We start from the raw sequence: 16,163 nt of genomic DNA on the forward strand, positions 1-16,163 counted from the left end.
CTATTACCCATATAATTGTAAACCAAACTTAATTTATTGGACATTTTGGTAAATTGAGTCCCTCTAGGATTTGCATTATTCAGGCAATACCAATGAAACAAAGATTAGAAAAGACGTATCCATTTGTTCATTTTATCAACAAGTCTTTTGAGCACTATATATGCAATTTTCTGTTCTTGGTTATAGGGACACAGCAGTAAACCAAAACAAAGTTCTATCCTAATGAACATACCTGTGGTAATTAAATGTTGACAAATGTTAAATGTACAGGGCTTGCTAAGGTTTTTCTATATGATATGGAGGCATAATAGATTTATAAAGAGGATCATAGAACTTAATTTTTGGTTACTTGACTAAAGGTAACATGATAATAAAGTTTTAAAAACAAACTAAGGAGAAAATCCTAAGCATCTATATGGAATCAAATCTATATGTAGCTCATGGTATACCTTCTGTTTTTGTCTCACTGCAACCAACTCACTAGAATCCTAGCAAAAAATTTAGGGGAAAATTAAACAGTAGTATTTAACATGCTTATTTGTAATATTCAATAGAGGCCCATTAAGGATCCATTTTTCTTATCTTTTTCACCATTAATATCATCATTTTGGATCATTACTATTTTCATTGCCATTATCATCATCATATTCAACAGTATTCTTATTGTTTTCATTAAATGTTTATTGAGTGCTTACTGTGTTGTTAAGGTATTAGGTGTTATATGTGCAGTAGGGAAAGTCCCACTTCAAATTCACTTCAATTATATAAATAGCTTTATAATTCATCCTGCAGATCAAAGCAGTTTGGGTATATTTTATTTTCCTTATTGCTATCATGCCTTGCATCAAACCTGTTAGCTAAAGCTAAAGCTCAAGTGCCCATCGTCTCTTACCTGAACTACTAAAATACCTACCCAGTTGACTTCTCTGCTTCCACTCTTGCTCCCTACACATGATTCTCCATACAGAAGCCAAATGCCTTTCTTAAAGTGTTAATCAGTTGAGGTGATCCTCTTCTCTGGACTCACCAAAGTCATCTTTATCATATTGTACTAGTTTTCTGTTGGTGCTACACAAATTACCACAAATTTAGTACCTTGAAATAGCACACATTTATTGTTAAGTTTTTAAAATTTCATATCTGAAATGGGTTTCACTGTGGTAAAATCAGGTGTCAGCAGAACTGTACTCCCCATGGAGGCTCTAGGGGAGAATTTGTTTCTTTGACTTTTGCAGCTTTTAAAGTCTGTTCATATATCTTGGCTAGTGACCTCCTTCCATCTCCAAAACCGGCAATGGCCAGTGAATTACATTATATTGGGCCCACTGAGAAAATCCAAGATAATACTATTTAAAAGGCATCTGATTAGCAAACTTAATCCCACTTAACAATATTAATTCCCCCATACCATGTAACATAAAATATTTACAGGTTGCTGGCGATTAGGATGTGGACAGCTTTGGGGATCATTCTGCCTACCACACATTTTTATTATAATTTTATATAATTTACACTGGCAATATTTCACTTTCATTTCCTACCATTCTGTGTCTCTCTAAATGCATCTAAGCCATGATGAACCCTTTGTTGTCTCTTTAAAACATGGATTTCATTCAGATGGCAGGGCCATTATGCCATCTTTCCTTCCTTCTTCAACAGGAAGAAGATACACATTTAAAATTCACCTTGCATCATTTTAGCTACTCAAATGTCCTGTTTTCAAAAAGTCCTTCACTACACAACCCTATTGATTATAATATATTCATTATCATTTCCTTGCCCTGCCTTCTTCAAAAAAGAAAAAAATATGTGTGTTTTTATTATGGGTCTGAGTCCCTCATGAAAAGTTAGGCACTATTATGGCAGAGATGTAATATGTTTTGATTCATTCAGTGTATCTAACATCTGAAAAAGTGACTGTTGAGAGAACAAGAACTCAATATTTGCTATATAAGTGGATGGCTGTACAAATAGCATGCTTTTCATGGTTAGATCTAGGGTAGGTGTTCTACATTGTGAGATCTCATATAATCCTCACAACTTTCAAATGAGTTATCACATATGTTTATAGTCAAGATAATCTGGTTCATGGAAATTACTTTATTTGAGACCACAATAGCAAACTGGAATACGTATTCATACACATTGGACTCTGTATTCCATATTGTTCCACAGAAAAAGTCTATCTATTTCAGCTATACTATATGTTTTACAGAGGTGAAATGCTGGTCCGTGCCTTCAGCATGATTATGATCTTATTGGAGATGTTAATATTTAATTGAACAGACATCAGGTATACAAATTAGAGTATGCACAGAAAAATTAGAGTATTTAGTACCTAGTATGTTTCCATTAAATTTATTGAATACTTTGCTGGAAAAAATTAGTTATTTAAAATCCAAAGAAGTTAAAAAGGCACCAAAAGTTGGAGTCTTCTGCAATATCTTCAGAAAGGAAGTGGATTTTAATAGCACAAGAATGAAAAGTTCATAAATTTTACCCCACCACTGTCATATTAGGGTTCTCTGATGATCTAACTGGCAGGTCAATTAGCCTATTCAAGTATCCTGAGATAGAACAGAAAATTTGGTTATTACACATTTAGAATATTTTATAGTAATAGTGGTTCTCCATGCTGATTGCACATTATAATCACCTGGAAAGCTTTACAAATACTTCCTCAAGTGTAAGTCCTCCAAAAATAGAGATTTTAATTGACACCAAAATCTTTAAAAGTTCTTCAAGTGGTTCTAATGTTTAGTAAAGGTTGAGGGTTGAGAACAACTGCCATAGTATATGTGTAGGTGAGAATACTTAATGAATGCTAGCGTCTGCATCCAGGCAAAGAAGTGCTTAGACTTAACAAATTCATGGTTGTTTTAAACTGCTTTGTTGAAGAAAAAATATTTAATAAGTTGCACTTATTAAATAAGTACAATAATGTTTTTAGAAAACATTGAACTTCCTTCAATCTAATTTCTGGACGTAATAAACATAAATAATTTATTTCTTTAAATACATAATTGAGTCACAAAAACTATATATATATATATATATATATATTTTCTCATTACTAGAGAATATAAATTAATGGGTTTATGTTATTCACAAACAGGCTCTGGGCTGTTAGTGCATGAGATCATGACCAGAGCCAAAACCAAAAGTCAGATGCTTAACTGACTGAGGCACCCAGGCACCCAGGCACCCCTCTATTTTTAACTTTTTGAAGAACCTCCAAACTATTTTCCAGAATGGGTGCACCAGTTTGCATTCCCACCAACAGTGTTAAGAGGGCTTCCCTTTCTCTCCATCCTCACTAACACCTGTTGTTTCCTGTGTTGTTAATTTTAGCCAATTTGACTGGTGTGAGGTGACATCCTCACAGTAGTTTTGATTTGTATTTCTCTGATGATGAGTGATGTTGAGCATCTTTTCATGTCTTTGTTGGCCATCTGTATGTCTTCTTTGGAAAGAAGTCTACTTATGTCTTCTGCCCATTTTTTAACTGGATTTTTTTGGGTGTTGGGTTGTGTAAGTTCTTTATATATTTTGGATACTAACCCCTTATTAAACCCACTTTGTCACTTGTTATTGATATTTCATCTCTATGAAGCTTTGACTCTTGCCATTGTGTATAAATTCAGTTACACAAAACATCCTTTTGCCTCTGCCTTCTTTCACTTAGAATATGTTATGAATGTTCATCCATATGATAATGTGTCAGTATTTCATGCCTTTCTGAGGATGAATAATATTCTGTTGTAGGTAGACACCACATTTTGTTTATTCATCAGTTGATGGGCATTTATTTGGGTTGCTTGAACTTTGGGACTATTATGAATAATGCTGGTATGAACATTTCTGTACAAGTCTTTCTGTAAAAACATGTTTTCAGTTCTCGTGTATATGCCTGGGGTGGAGTTGCTAGTTCATACAATAACCTGTGTTTAACTTTTTCAAGAACCCATAAAGTATTTCTCAAAGTTTGTGTTCCTACTGGCAAAGTATATTTCCAGTTTCTCCACATCTTTGTCAACACTTGTTAGTGTCTATTTTATTACAACCATACTGCTGAGTGTAGAAGGTTTCTCCTTTGTGGGTTTGGTTTGCATTTCTCTAAAGACTATGATGAGCATCTTTTCATGTGTTTATTAGCCATTTGTATATCTCTTTTGGAGAAATGGCAACTTCCATACTTTGCCCATTTTTAAAATTGGACTTTTTACTGAGTTGGACAGAGTTAGTTATATATTTCTGAATAGTATCCTTATCAAATATGTGATTTCAAATATTTTCTCATATTCTAACAATTGCTTTTTACTTTTTTGATAATGTCCTCTGAAGCACCAAGGTTTAATTTTGATCAAGGTCAGTTAATCTCTTTTTTTCTCTAGTTGTTTATGATTTTGATGTCCTATCTAAGAAACCATTGCTTAATCCAAAGTTCATGAAGATTTAGGTCTATGATTTCTTCTAAGAGTTTATACTTTTGCTCTTACAATTAGGTATATAGTACATATGAGTTAATTTTTATACGTGGTGTGAGGTACAGGTCCAGAATCATTCTTTTGCATGTGGATGTCCAGTTGTCCCAACACCATTTGCTAAAAGGACTATTTTTTCCCCACTGTGTGTCTTTTTGGTCCCCTTATCAAAATCTGAACCTGATTTTAGGAAAACCAAAACTGGGTGGCTCAGTCGTTAAGCCTCTGATTTCAGCTTAGGTTCATGATCTCGCGGTCTGTGGGTTTGAGCCCCACCTTGGGCTCTGTCCTGACAGCTGGGGAGCCTGGAGCTGCTTCAGAATCTGTGTATCACTGTCTCTCTGCCCTCCCCAGCTCTCTCTCTCTCCCTCTCTCTTTCTCTCTCTCTCTCAGAAATAAAAAAAAATTAGATCATTTAAAATGCAGTACAGTTGTTGGCATTTTAAGGTACCATGACTGATTTTTTTTTTTAATGTGGCCTATTCTTGGTAACACAATTGCCACTTCCTCTTATTTTGTTTTTAAATACATTTTCACGTATTTATTTATTGGTTGCTTCAAAGCAAAGCACAATGCTTTGTGTTGAAGTAAATAAATATTGCCAGCCAGAGTATTGACATTGAGAGACTTTGTGCCTGTGGTTCAGTATTTCAAGTCTCAGAAGGATGAGGTTTATTTTATGTTGTATGGATACAGAATTAGACCGTCGGTTACCATATCACGCTGAGCAACTTTGACATTTCTCTAAGGAAGCTCTGCTGAAACCTGCTTCTCCTGTGCCAGGAAATATCATTTAACAGGGTGAAAGTTCACTGGGACAATTTAAGGCAGCAGATCTCAGGTGTGGTAGCAGCTGTTGTGTAGGACATGACATACTTTATAAGAACAAACACTATTATCTGGACTCCCAAGGGACATTTAGAGAAAGTCATGCCCACGGAGTCCCATTTCCAGGAAAATGTACTCGAGCACTTATTTATTGGCAGTGATCACTAACTGAGATTCCATCTGGCAAAAAATGTGGATTTTTTCTGTGTCCCAGAAAGTTGGGGAACAATTATGTAAGTTGTCTCAAAGAGTTATTTTAGCCAGTTTTTATGGAGAAAATTTCAGTCCCTCAGTCATTATAAATTTACTTTTTTAAGAAAAATAGGGGTTCCTGGGTGGCTCAGTCAATTAAGCATCTGACTCTTGATTTTGACTTAGGTCATGATCTCATGGTTTGTGAGTTCCAGCCCCACCTTGGGCTGTATGTTGACAGTGTGGAGCCTGCTTGGATTCTCCCCCTCTCTCCTCTCCTCTCCTCCCCGCCCCTCCCCTCTCCTCCCTTCCCCTCCCCTCCTTTCCCCCTCCCTTCCCCTTCCCTCCCCCTCTCCTCTCTTCCCCTCCCCTCCCTCCCTCCCCTCTGCCTCTCTCCCTCCCCTCCCTCTCCTCTCCTCTCTCCATGATAATAAACTTTAAAAAAATTAGAGAAAGCTTTTGTATGAATTTCTACAGAACTGTGTATTCATGTACCATGAAATATAATCACTTGTCTTTCAATTTGAAATCATTAGCCTTTCTGGCGAATGTTCTATATCTTATTTTCTATATTAGGATTGTTAGAATTAGTGAAATCAGAGCCATCAGGCAGGTGAGGAAGGGCAGCTGAGTAATGCATCTCCAGGTGTTGAGGCCTGGGAACCCTGCCTCATTGTTAAAGCAGCGTGCTCCTTGTCATTCCACCTCTGTAGGATGTTAGAACCTGAGTAAATGAACCCTCTGAGCCATCTGAGAGTCCGGCAAGGCTGGTCAATATATTTTAATGAAGTAAGCCCGTACACAGTTTTAAAAGCATGATCCACCATTAGAATTAAACCAATTCGATAATTTCTGTCCCCGTGGGATTTTTTTTTTCAGCAATCTTTTACTATAGACAAGTCTAATAACTGAGAAAACAATTATGTTGATTTTCTTATTTTTTTTTTATTTTGGCCTTTAGTAATGCAAGCAGGTTTATTTCTGTTGTTACCAAAGGAAATAGTTTACCTAACTAGAAATTCCCTGTTCCACTTAGCTTGAGCCTGTTCTGAGTGTCACTGTTTTGATTTCTAAAATAAATCCTTTATAAGGTTTTAATAATTATCCTTAAATACCGTAAGATGGTTTTTTTTACATAAAAGCAAGTGACAGCCCACCTCCCATTATGCCACTTAAAGCATAATTTTTCCATCTTTTTTCTATCTTCCTCTTTCTCTCAACAGCCCACCCCAACCACTTCCTTCCCCCATTGCAACTACAACTGGCTGCTGCTGCTGCTGCTGCTACACACACACACACACACACACACACACACACACACACACACAATGTTGACTCACGATAGCAGAAGAGGTTTGTTCTGGTCCAGTGTATGTCTTTGGTTCAGACAAGCATTATAAGATATTATAATATAAGCATACACACTCATCTAAGTGTAATCCTCAGACCAAAAGAAAAGAAAGGATTCTTTATTTCCTGTTGCTCATTGATATATATATCAATGGTAATTATAATACTTTATAATCTTTAAGAGTTATTATATAGTGGAAATGCTATGGCATTCAGATGCTGGCTTCATGTCAGCCACTTACTAGCTGAGTGTTCAAGTTAATTAACTTCTTCAGATCCACATCTATTAAAATGAGCACAGCATAGATTCTTAAGAAATGCTAATTGCCTTACATATACTACCTCTCCAGTTCCTACCTACCACCCCCTTTTTTTTTTGGACATTTGTTGTAGATGATGATGATGATGTTTTCTGATGAGCCCTGGAATTCACTGGTATTATTTTTTATTTATTTTTTTAGAGAGAGCACAAGAGGAGGTGGGGAGAGAGAGAGAGAGAATGAGAATTATCTTAAGCAGGCCCATGCTCAGTACAGAGCCCGATTCGGCTCGATCCCACAACCCTGGATCATGACCTGAGCCAAAATAAGAGTTGGACACTCAGCTGACTGAGCCACCCAGGCGCCTGAGGAATTCACTGGTATTCTAACACAGATTGCCAAAGAGCAAGTTTAATCAGGATCCTGTGCAGCAATACCAGAATATCTAAATGATACATACTGTGAAAATATTGGTTTCATGACTATGAAAAACTCCTATCAGATTTAGTCATTACCGTTTATGAGGACTGTGTGACTATCTTGTGAAAGGTGTTGCTCCTTAGTCCATTTTACAAAGATTGATAAAAATATGAGGAAGAAACTTTGTTTAAGAAGCACCTTGTTACCAAACTTGTAAGAAAGAAATTACTTTAATATGTCATTTTGTCTTAGGAAATAAATCAGTTTGATTTTAAAACAATATATGAAAACAAACTAATGTGGCCAAGAAATGTTCTTAGTTCTTTGTTTCAAATTGATGTTGAAACTGAAGCAAATGAAGCCACATCATTTTTGGAGCAATTGTTGCTCTTGATAGCACAAGGGCAAACACACATAGAACCAAGCTCTTGGAATCTGCTGAAGAAATTATGTAAGAAAATTAGAAGTCCACAAGCCAGCTGAATTGTAGAAAAAGAAATAGACAATCCAGGAGAAACTGGATAATGTAAAATGCTTAAAAGCTTTCAGAAGTTTGATGGGGCGCCTGGGTGGCTCAGTTGGTTAAGCGTCCGACTTCAGCTCAAGTCATGATCTCACAGTTCATGAGTTCGAGCCCCATGTAGGGCTCTGTGCTGACAGCTCAGAGCCTGGAGCCTGCTTCGGATTCTGTGTCTCCCTCTCTGTCTGCCCCCTGACCTGCTTACACTCTGTCTCTGGCTCTCAAAAAGTGAATAAACGTTAAAAAATTAAAATTAAAAAAAACTTTCAGAAGTCTGGGATAGAATCCTACTTTTTACATCTCAGTGATTGCACAGCAATGCATAAACTCAGTGATTTATTTCTTTTGTCAGTTACTGGTTATCATTCTTTATTTGAACCTACATGAGGTGTCTACTTTATCTTAAATGTTAGCCTACAATGAGAAATGTCAAAAAGTGGATGGAAATATTGCTCAACAAATTAAAATCCAATTAAAGTAGCTATGTTTCAGTTTCTGGAAGAGTGTTAGGTTTATCAGTTAATTCATTCAGCACTTATTAAGTGTCTATTCTGTGTAGTGGCTATAGCAGAAATGGAGTCCTTATCCTGCAGATCTTATATTCCAGTAGGGAAATAATATATAGGTTCAAATAATAATAAAACTGGAGCAGGGTGGGGGGTATAAATAATATTAGAGATGCATAGGGCTGTACAAATTGAAAAGGGAAAATAAATTTCTTTTAACTGGCCAAAGCCTGATGTATGCATGGAATTTTTCCAGAAGAAAATGGAACAGGAAAATATTCCAGACAGGGAACAGCATGAACACATGTTTGGGGTAGAAGAGTGTAGAGCAGATTAAAAAATAGTGTCCATGTTTGTCTGGAGTGATTTCTTTAAGAAGTATAAGCAGATGAACTGGAGGGGTAGATTGAGATTAATTGGTGGAGAGTCTTAGTCATTATGTTAAGAATTGGGGTTCATCAAAAAGATGGTTTGGAGCTAATGAAGGTTTCTAGCAGAAGAGTGAGTGAGCAGATTACAATCACAGTGGAAACTCCCTGACAGCGAAATGTATGCATTGGAGATCTTAGAGATCAGGTGAATGGAGGCAGAAGGATCATTCTCATACTGCAAATGACCAAGGTCAGCTAATTAAAGAGACAGGACAGTCAACAGCTTGAAGGAGAGGCGAGGGAGGAGGAATAAAGATGACTCACTCTTTGAATCTGATTCATAAAGAGAATAACAACATCATTAACAAGAGGGGCCAGAAGGAGGAGAAATTTGGGATAAGATAATATGAGGCCTTGGAAGTGTTGATTAGGATAATAGTACTAATAATGATCTAGCACTTAGTGATTTGCCAGGCACTATTCTTCATGTTTTACGTATGTGATCTCATTTATTCTTCAGAGAAACTTCAGAGCTTTTTATATAGCCTGCCCAAGTTTACACTGCTCATCTGTTGTAGAGTCTGGATCCAATCCCCAGGAGCGTATTTCCAGAGCACAACTTATTAAGCCCTAATAAAATGTCTGTACTGAATGGTGCTGGGCTAGAAAGCAAGGTATGGAGGGGATAAGAGAGAAGGAAGGACAAATGAAATAAAAGGAGAATGGAGTAATCAAGGACATGTGGGGAATCCCCAGGAAAGATTACAGGGAACCAGAAACTTTCAGAAAACCAAAGGTGGATGTTTCTGGAAAGTTAAGAGTAGAGATTTAATAGTCCAAAGAGCATTGGTGGCCTTAAAGCAGTTTCAGAAAAGTGGTGAAGTCCCACGTATGTTGGCATGGGGTGAGGGAGTCAGTAACTTATGCAGAAGTGGGAACAGCAGAGGTAGGTTTTGGGGAAGTCTGTCAGTGGGAGGAGGGGAAAATAGCACTGCAGCACCAGCAGGCAAGGCAGATGAGGAAAACATTTTAAGGCTAGGGGATACTTACTCAGGTTCCTATTGGAAGGGGGACAGATTTAAGATCTAGGAGAGATCAGGTTTCTTCCAGAGAAAGGAGGAAATGAAGAGATCCAAAAGGTAGATAAGAAATTGGAGTCCTGTGAATGAGACCTTTTCTGCTAGACTAGGAAGAATCAATAGAGGAAGGCAAGATTGTGTGTGTGTTCGTGTGTGGTGTGGTGGTGTTGTGTATATATGGACAGCGGGGTGCACTTAAACCCATAAGGTAACAGGGAAGAACAAAGGTAATGACTTGCATTTGATGATCTTGGCTTCCTCAATAAATTTAGGAGGCGAGGCAGTTACTGACTGAGAGAGGTTCAGATTTGTGGCAGTGAAGATTTGTAGCAGTTTCTATGGGGATGTAGTGAAAAATCATTTAAAGATAAGTAAAAAGGTTGCCACACAGTATCGAGGTTCATGCTGAGGTTAAATAGCATGAATTTTTAGTGTCACTAGTTGCCAGGGTTATGTGACTTTCTTTTGCAATGTTTTAGCGGTCTGGCAGAAGAAAACCCAGCTGGCAAGATTTAGAGAGGGTGAAGAAGCGGAGGATGCTAGTGAGCCCATTTTAGAAATAACTAAATGCTGAGGAGAGCCAGGAATGTGCCTTTTTTTTAAAGCTGCATGCCAGTTGGTTTGGGTGCAGGTTACACTCTACAGACAGAACAGTTGTTGCTGAAGAGAAGGCTAAGGAAGAGAGGGAGGAGTGGGGGAGGCAGAAGCGTGGGGGGTAAGTGATGAACAGTAGGGCTAAGTGTGGAGCAGATGCAGTCAGGATATCAGTGTTTGGGGAGTTAGAACTGGCAGAGTCCACGGATGAGACTCCTGCTGCCCGACCTGAAGAACTGATACAAGGATGTTAGGAATAGAAATAGCAAAGGTATTTAAGTGATCAAGGACTTTGGCAGTGGGTGTGGTAGAGAGAAAGAGCTGCAGTCCAGGTATAAATTCATCAATGATCATCAAGTAATGCCCAGAAAATAGACCGAGAGCCCAAAAGAGGAGGAATTGTTATAAATAATAGAAACTTGAAAAGGCATGTAATTGTGGAGTTCTCATGTTCGGTAATTTTTAAAAATAACCACTGATGTCTCACTAGTAATATGGCATGTTAGAGGAATACTGATATGAAGACTTAATTTATAAGGAAACATAGGTGGAATCATAGGTTAAAATATGAATGTCCCTGTTCTTCTTTTTTAAATATGAAATTTATTGTCAAATTTGTTTTCATACAACACCCAGTGCTCATCCCAACAGCTGCCCTCCTCAATGCCCAATGCCCCTGTTCTTCAATGTTTTATCTCTAGTATATATTAAATGCAAATTGTAGTTTGAGTTACAGCTTATGTTTATGATGCTAGGTCCTTTATTATCGAACTCCTTTTAGCCATATAGTATTGATGTGTTCATAAAATTGAGAAAAGACAAAATATTACTTCATTTGAACTTCAACTACAGTTGGCCCTTGAACAATATAAGAGTTAGGGACGCCAATCCCTGTGCAGTCAAAACACCATGCGCAACTTTTGACTCCACAAAAACTTAACTACTAATGACCTACTGTTGACTGGAAGCCTTATCGATGATGTAAACAGTCGACTCACATATATTTTGTATATTATGTATATTACACACTGTATCCTCACAATCAGGTGAGCTAGAGAAAAGAAAATGTTATTAAAATTAGTAGGAAGAGAAAATACATTTACAGCACCCTACTATATTTAACCCTGCACAGTTCAAACCTGTGTTGTTCAAGGGTCCACTGTGTTTCTAAACCTATCTGTATCTTACAAATATTTAAAAAACTCCTATAGTATAGAGTAACCACTATGACATAGCAGAATTCCAGAGCAGACCTAAGAAGCTCTGAGTCCAGTTTCTGTTCTGCTACTGACTTCCTATGTAAATCTGAACAAATTACTTAATTTTCTAGTACCTGGTTTACTCAACAATCAAATAGATATTACGGTATGTAATAGTGATTTTCTAACTCACGCGGTTTATTGAAGTGTTAAGATGTAAAGGCATTTTGAAAAATAAACTTAAGCAAAAATACAGAACTAAGTTGTTATTATAGAATCAAATTAGAATTTCCAAATCTGATATTAAAAAAGAATATACTGACAATTGCAATTAAAGTAAATTCTGGACTTAAGTCAACTTTCACTGTTTTAAAGGCTGATTTTAGTCATTGATATTTTACCTTAATATCTGAACACAAGTTTCAGGATGACTAATCCATTTTCATAAATATGGTAGAGGATTAATCAGACAATGAAATGCTTTTATTAGCGGGTATAGTAAAGGAAAGGACACATAATAAGACTTTGTGTTCTAAGTTCAGAATTATGAGTGGTCTGTGAAAAAAAAATAGGAAAAACTACAGAGGAGGAAGATACCTATTTGGACCTTTAAGACCCCACTGTTTCTCAACACCATGGACTCTGTCCCTCTGCCCTTTCTTCTTCTAAAAGCGATGCCCTGAGCTTTCTTATAACTCCTTGTAAGCTCTCGTGATATGAAAGAAATCTTTAAAAAAAACTTTTTAATGTTTGAGAGAAAGAGAGCAGGGGAGGGGCAGAGAGAGAGGGAGACACAGAATCCGAAGCAGGCTCCAGGCTCCAAACCATCATCACAGAGCCCAACGTGGGGCTCGAACCCACAAAACTCTGAGATCATGACCTGAGCTGAAGTCGGATGCTTAACTGACTTAGCCACCCAGGCCCCCTGAAAGAAATCTTTTAAAAATGTACTTCTCTTGTTCCTGCAGTGTATGAAATCTATGGATTAATAATTACGTTCCCCAGAACAACACTTTAGTAATTCCATACTGAAGCAGAAATTGCAAGGGAAGACTGGATAATTAACAGGCAGTTAGCAGACCTTATGGAAAATTGATTTGGTGTTAGTTGTAAAAAAAATAAATAAATAGCTAGATAAATAGATCTCTAGATAAATACATAAATAAGCAACCAGTCAAAACATACTGTTGATGTTCTTAGAGGAAAATGATTATACAAATAAACACATTCAATTTTATACAGATAAAATGAAGAGATAATAAGTTGAAATAACTTCTGTGGGAGTAGACCCTTTGATCCCCTGAGAAGTTGAACAGTCTTAGGACATGTATTCTCCCCAGAAGTGTGAGCTACGTGCCTTGGGTGATGTCACCAGTGACTGGTAACCACCGCAGTGTAAACAAACAGCAGGAAATAAATGTGGGTAGGGCAAGGGTCTAGAAGCATGCCTTCCTCCTAGAAGAATCATGCCTTCCAATGCCAGTGATTTGTTTGGATTTTTTTTTTTAAGGAAGAGACAGGATGGAGCTTAGCTCTTGCCTTCTGTCACAGAAACCTTTAGTTTCATAGGGCAGTGTCTTCCCTTGACAAATGGATTTCCTCCTTGGCAGTCTCCGTAACACTGAAGTAAGGGGCACTCTTTGCTCTGCTGGTAGTTATTGGTTGCTCTCCCCAGACTGACAAGCTCCTCTGTGGATTTGCTAAGAGGAAAGTTTCGAGTTACCAGAATTAGGCAAGCCCACTGAGAAGCAGGAGGAGGGAGGAGCAGCAGGAGCAAAAGAAGCAGCGCCTTTAAGCACTACAACAGCTGCTCCTCTGATTGGCTGGATGGTTCAGCTGCGTCCCTGGAACAAAAGGTCAAAGTGGACTGCAGTGTAAATGTAGAGAGGCGGCCGATAAAATAGCATTGCTTGAAGAAGTTTGGAGGCTGGGAGCAGCAGCACACTGGCTAACTGCAGAGCAAGTCGCTTCTCCAGCTGTGAGGTGCAGCCTCACCCCCAAGCCCAGCTTAGCCACTGTGAGAAGACGTTTCCTGTAGAGGCGGACCCAATTGGCGTGGAAGAGACAGTTGTGAGGGTCCCTGGCAAATTTATATACAAGAATGGCCTGTGAAATCATGCCTCTCCAAAGGTAGTGTTCTTTCCTGTTTGTTTTGTTTATTCTCTTCTGTATTTTCTGAGTGGTACGAAACCATGTAACTTTGCCAATACTTGGCATCTTTTAGTCGTGTGCTGCAAACGTGTGGAGGCTGTCGTACATGATGTCCTTCCCTGAGACCAGAAGAATTTGAATATTATACTGCTGCTTTTACTGACATTTATGCCCAATTTCTTATCTTTCTCACTTGATTGTTGTGTCCAATTATTTCCTTCCTTGAAAGAGAATAAATGTAAGAAAATATCTTTGACATCTGAAGGAAAACAGAAACTAAAGAATGTATTGAACAGGTTTATAATACAACTGAGTCAGCTTCTTAGCAATGTTGGGAAGCTGTGGCAAGCTCTCAGCTCATTTTAAAGGATGGTGATACGCTAAAGACCTTTTAAAAATGTATGTTAGGATCTCTCCTGGAGTCCAGATCTAAGCAAGGGTTTTCTGTCAATAAGTACATTGTAATACATGGACATAAATGTTAAGGAAGAATTTCCCCATAAATAATTCTAGATAGATTTATTTATATATATATAATAATATATATATAACACCTTTCTAAGAACTGCTATGTAAGAATGACTGAGCACACAGCTCTATTTTGTTCGTTAATGATTGTAGTATGGATTGCAGAGGGTGGGGTGGAGGAATTATACCAAAGCAAAGAAAGGTGAATTTAAACAAAGAGGCTTGTTAAAAAGAACACTGCTGGTGAATGAATAAGTGAGTAATGTATTCTAGAATGTTAAAACTGGAAGTCACGTCTGTGATGACTGGAATTCAGTCCTTCAGTTTCACAGTAGGAAACTGAGGCACAGAGGAAGTCTCAAAGTTGCCCAAGGTCACGTTTTATGATTTTTAAATTTACTTTTTCCAACCATATGATTATATTTCAACTTTACATGCATTATCATGATTCCATGTAAATGCTTCCTTTAAGAAAATTCTAAAGGGTTTTATTAGTGAAAATGATCTCAAATATCAAATAGTAAATAGTTTATAAGACTGAAAATATCTGGGAAAAAGTGAATTTCAATTTTAAAAACCATGCCACCAATATTTTACTGAATGTCCATGTTTTAACAATGAAAATGAGGTTTACAAAAATTCGGTGTTTATTCTCAGGGTGTTCCCTGCAGATGTACACTGTGACATAGACCAGTGTGGTTGTTTTTCTTTCACTGTAATGACGAGCACACTGAAATGGGAACTTGATGGGGGTGTCCCAAGAATTCCTCTTCTAAAAATTAATAACCCAAGGGAGCAGAAAGTGGTTTATGGATAGGTCTGAAATTTTTCTATATTGACCCAGTGGAAAGGGCCACATGCTTAAAGCTTGCAACAGACTAAATCTAATGTACACTTTTTGGAGTCTTGATTTGCTTCCCAACTTCAAAGTTGGGGACTTGTTTTTCTTACAATGACATCAATCTTAAAGGTCTTAAGCAGTCATATTCTAGATAAGAATTTTGGCTATTACTGAACTCTGTAATAAGCTGCTTGATGATATAATAACTGTTAAGAAAATATTGCTGAGGGAGTTAATGAAAGCTAAAATAGAATTAGCATGATTTCCTCCAGAATTATTTTGCATTATTAGTCCATATTAGTAAGCCTATGTAAGAGGAATAATTTGAATTTGCATTCAGGAATGCTGATTGGTGTATTCATTGCTCCCTGGCTCTGAGAATTTAATTTGATTGATTACCCTGCAGTCTTCACTCCCAGCCTATGCCTGCCTTTGATTATAAACCTCCTGAAGGCAAGGAGCAGGTTTGTGTAGTTCTCTTCATTAAGGATCTCATGTGAATTTAAGCATGTATGCAGAAAACTTTCCTGTTCCTATGTATAATTGCTTCTTCCAAATCCAGTTCAGTACCTTAGGCTAAGGATTCCTGTGAGCCTCTGATTGACTGTTGCCAACCGACCCCACTGTTAATGCTGCCTGAAGCAGGAAGGTTGCAGAGCTTTGTGGTATGCGTGCTGACTGATGGCATGAATGCTTTGCTCAGTTCTGTTTAAGAGCAGTAAGGGGCTAGAACTGAATTAAAAGTAGATGAGTAAAAGAATAGCTTGAGATACCAGTTAAAAAAATTTGTGCTTCCTATTTGTATTGAGCAGAGTGGCCAATGATTCTCATACTTCAGATGCATGAGAATTACGTGAGGAACTAAGTTTTTAAAACAGCTTATTCCTGCTGCCCTCTTTC

General features: G+C 37.5%; 1 protein-coding gene across 3 annotated transcripts in view; it reads left to right on the forward strand.

Moving 5' to 3' along the window:
* The window catches only part of FAM13A (family with sequence similarity 13 member A), a 362,178-nt gene that overhangs the window by 241,951 nt on the left and 104,064 nt on the right, over positions 1-16,163 (forward strand). The window contains exon 1 of one of the 3 annotated variants that reach the window (XM_030313447.1): positions 13,528-13,933. The exons of the other annotated variants lie outside the window; for them this stretch is intronic. Coding sequence (XP_030169307.1) covers positions 13,905-13,933 — 29 coding nt within the window. The 5' untranslated portion in view covers positions 13,528-13,904. Of the gene's footprint in view, positions 1-13,527; positions 13,934-16,163 lie in introns of those variants that run through there. 3 annotated transcript variants of the gene reach the window in all.

The sequence above is a fragment of the Lynx canadensis genome, chromosome B1, assembly GCF_007474595.2.
Source record: "Lynx canadensis isolate LIC74 chromosome B1, mLynCan4.pri.v2, whole genome shotgun sequence".
Lineage (NCBI taxonomy): Eukaryota > Metazoa > Chordata > Mammalia > Carnivora > Felidae > Lynx > Lynx canadensis.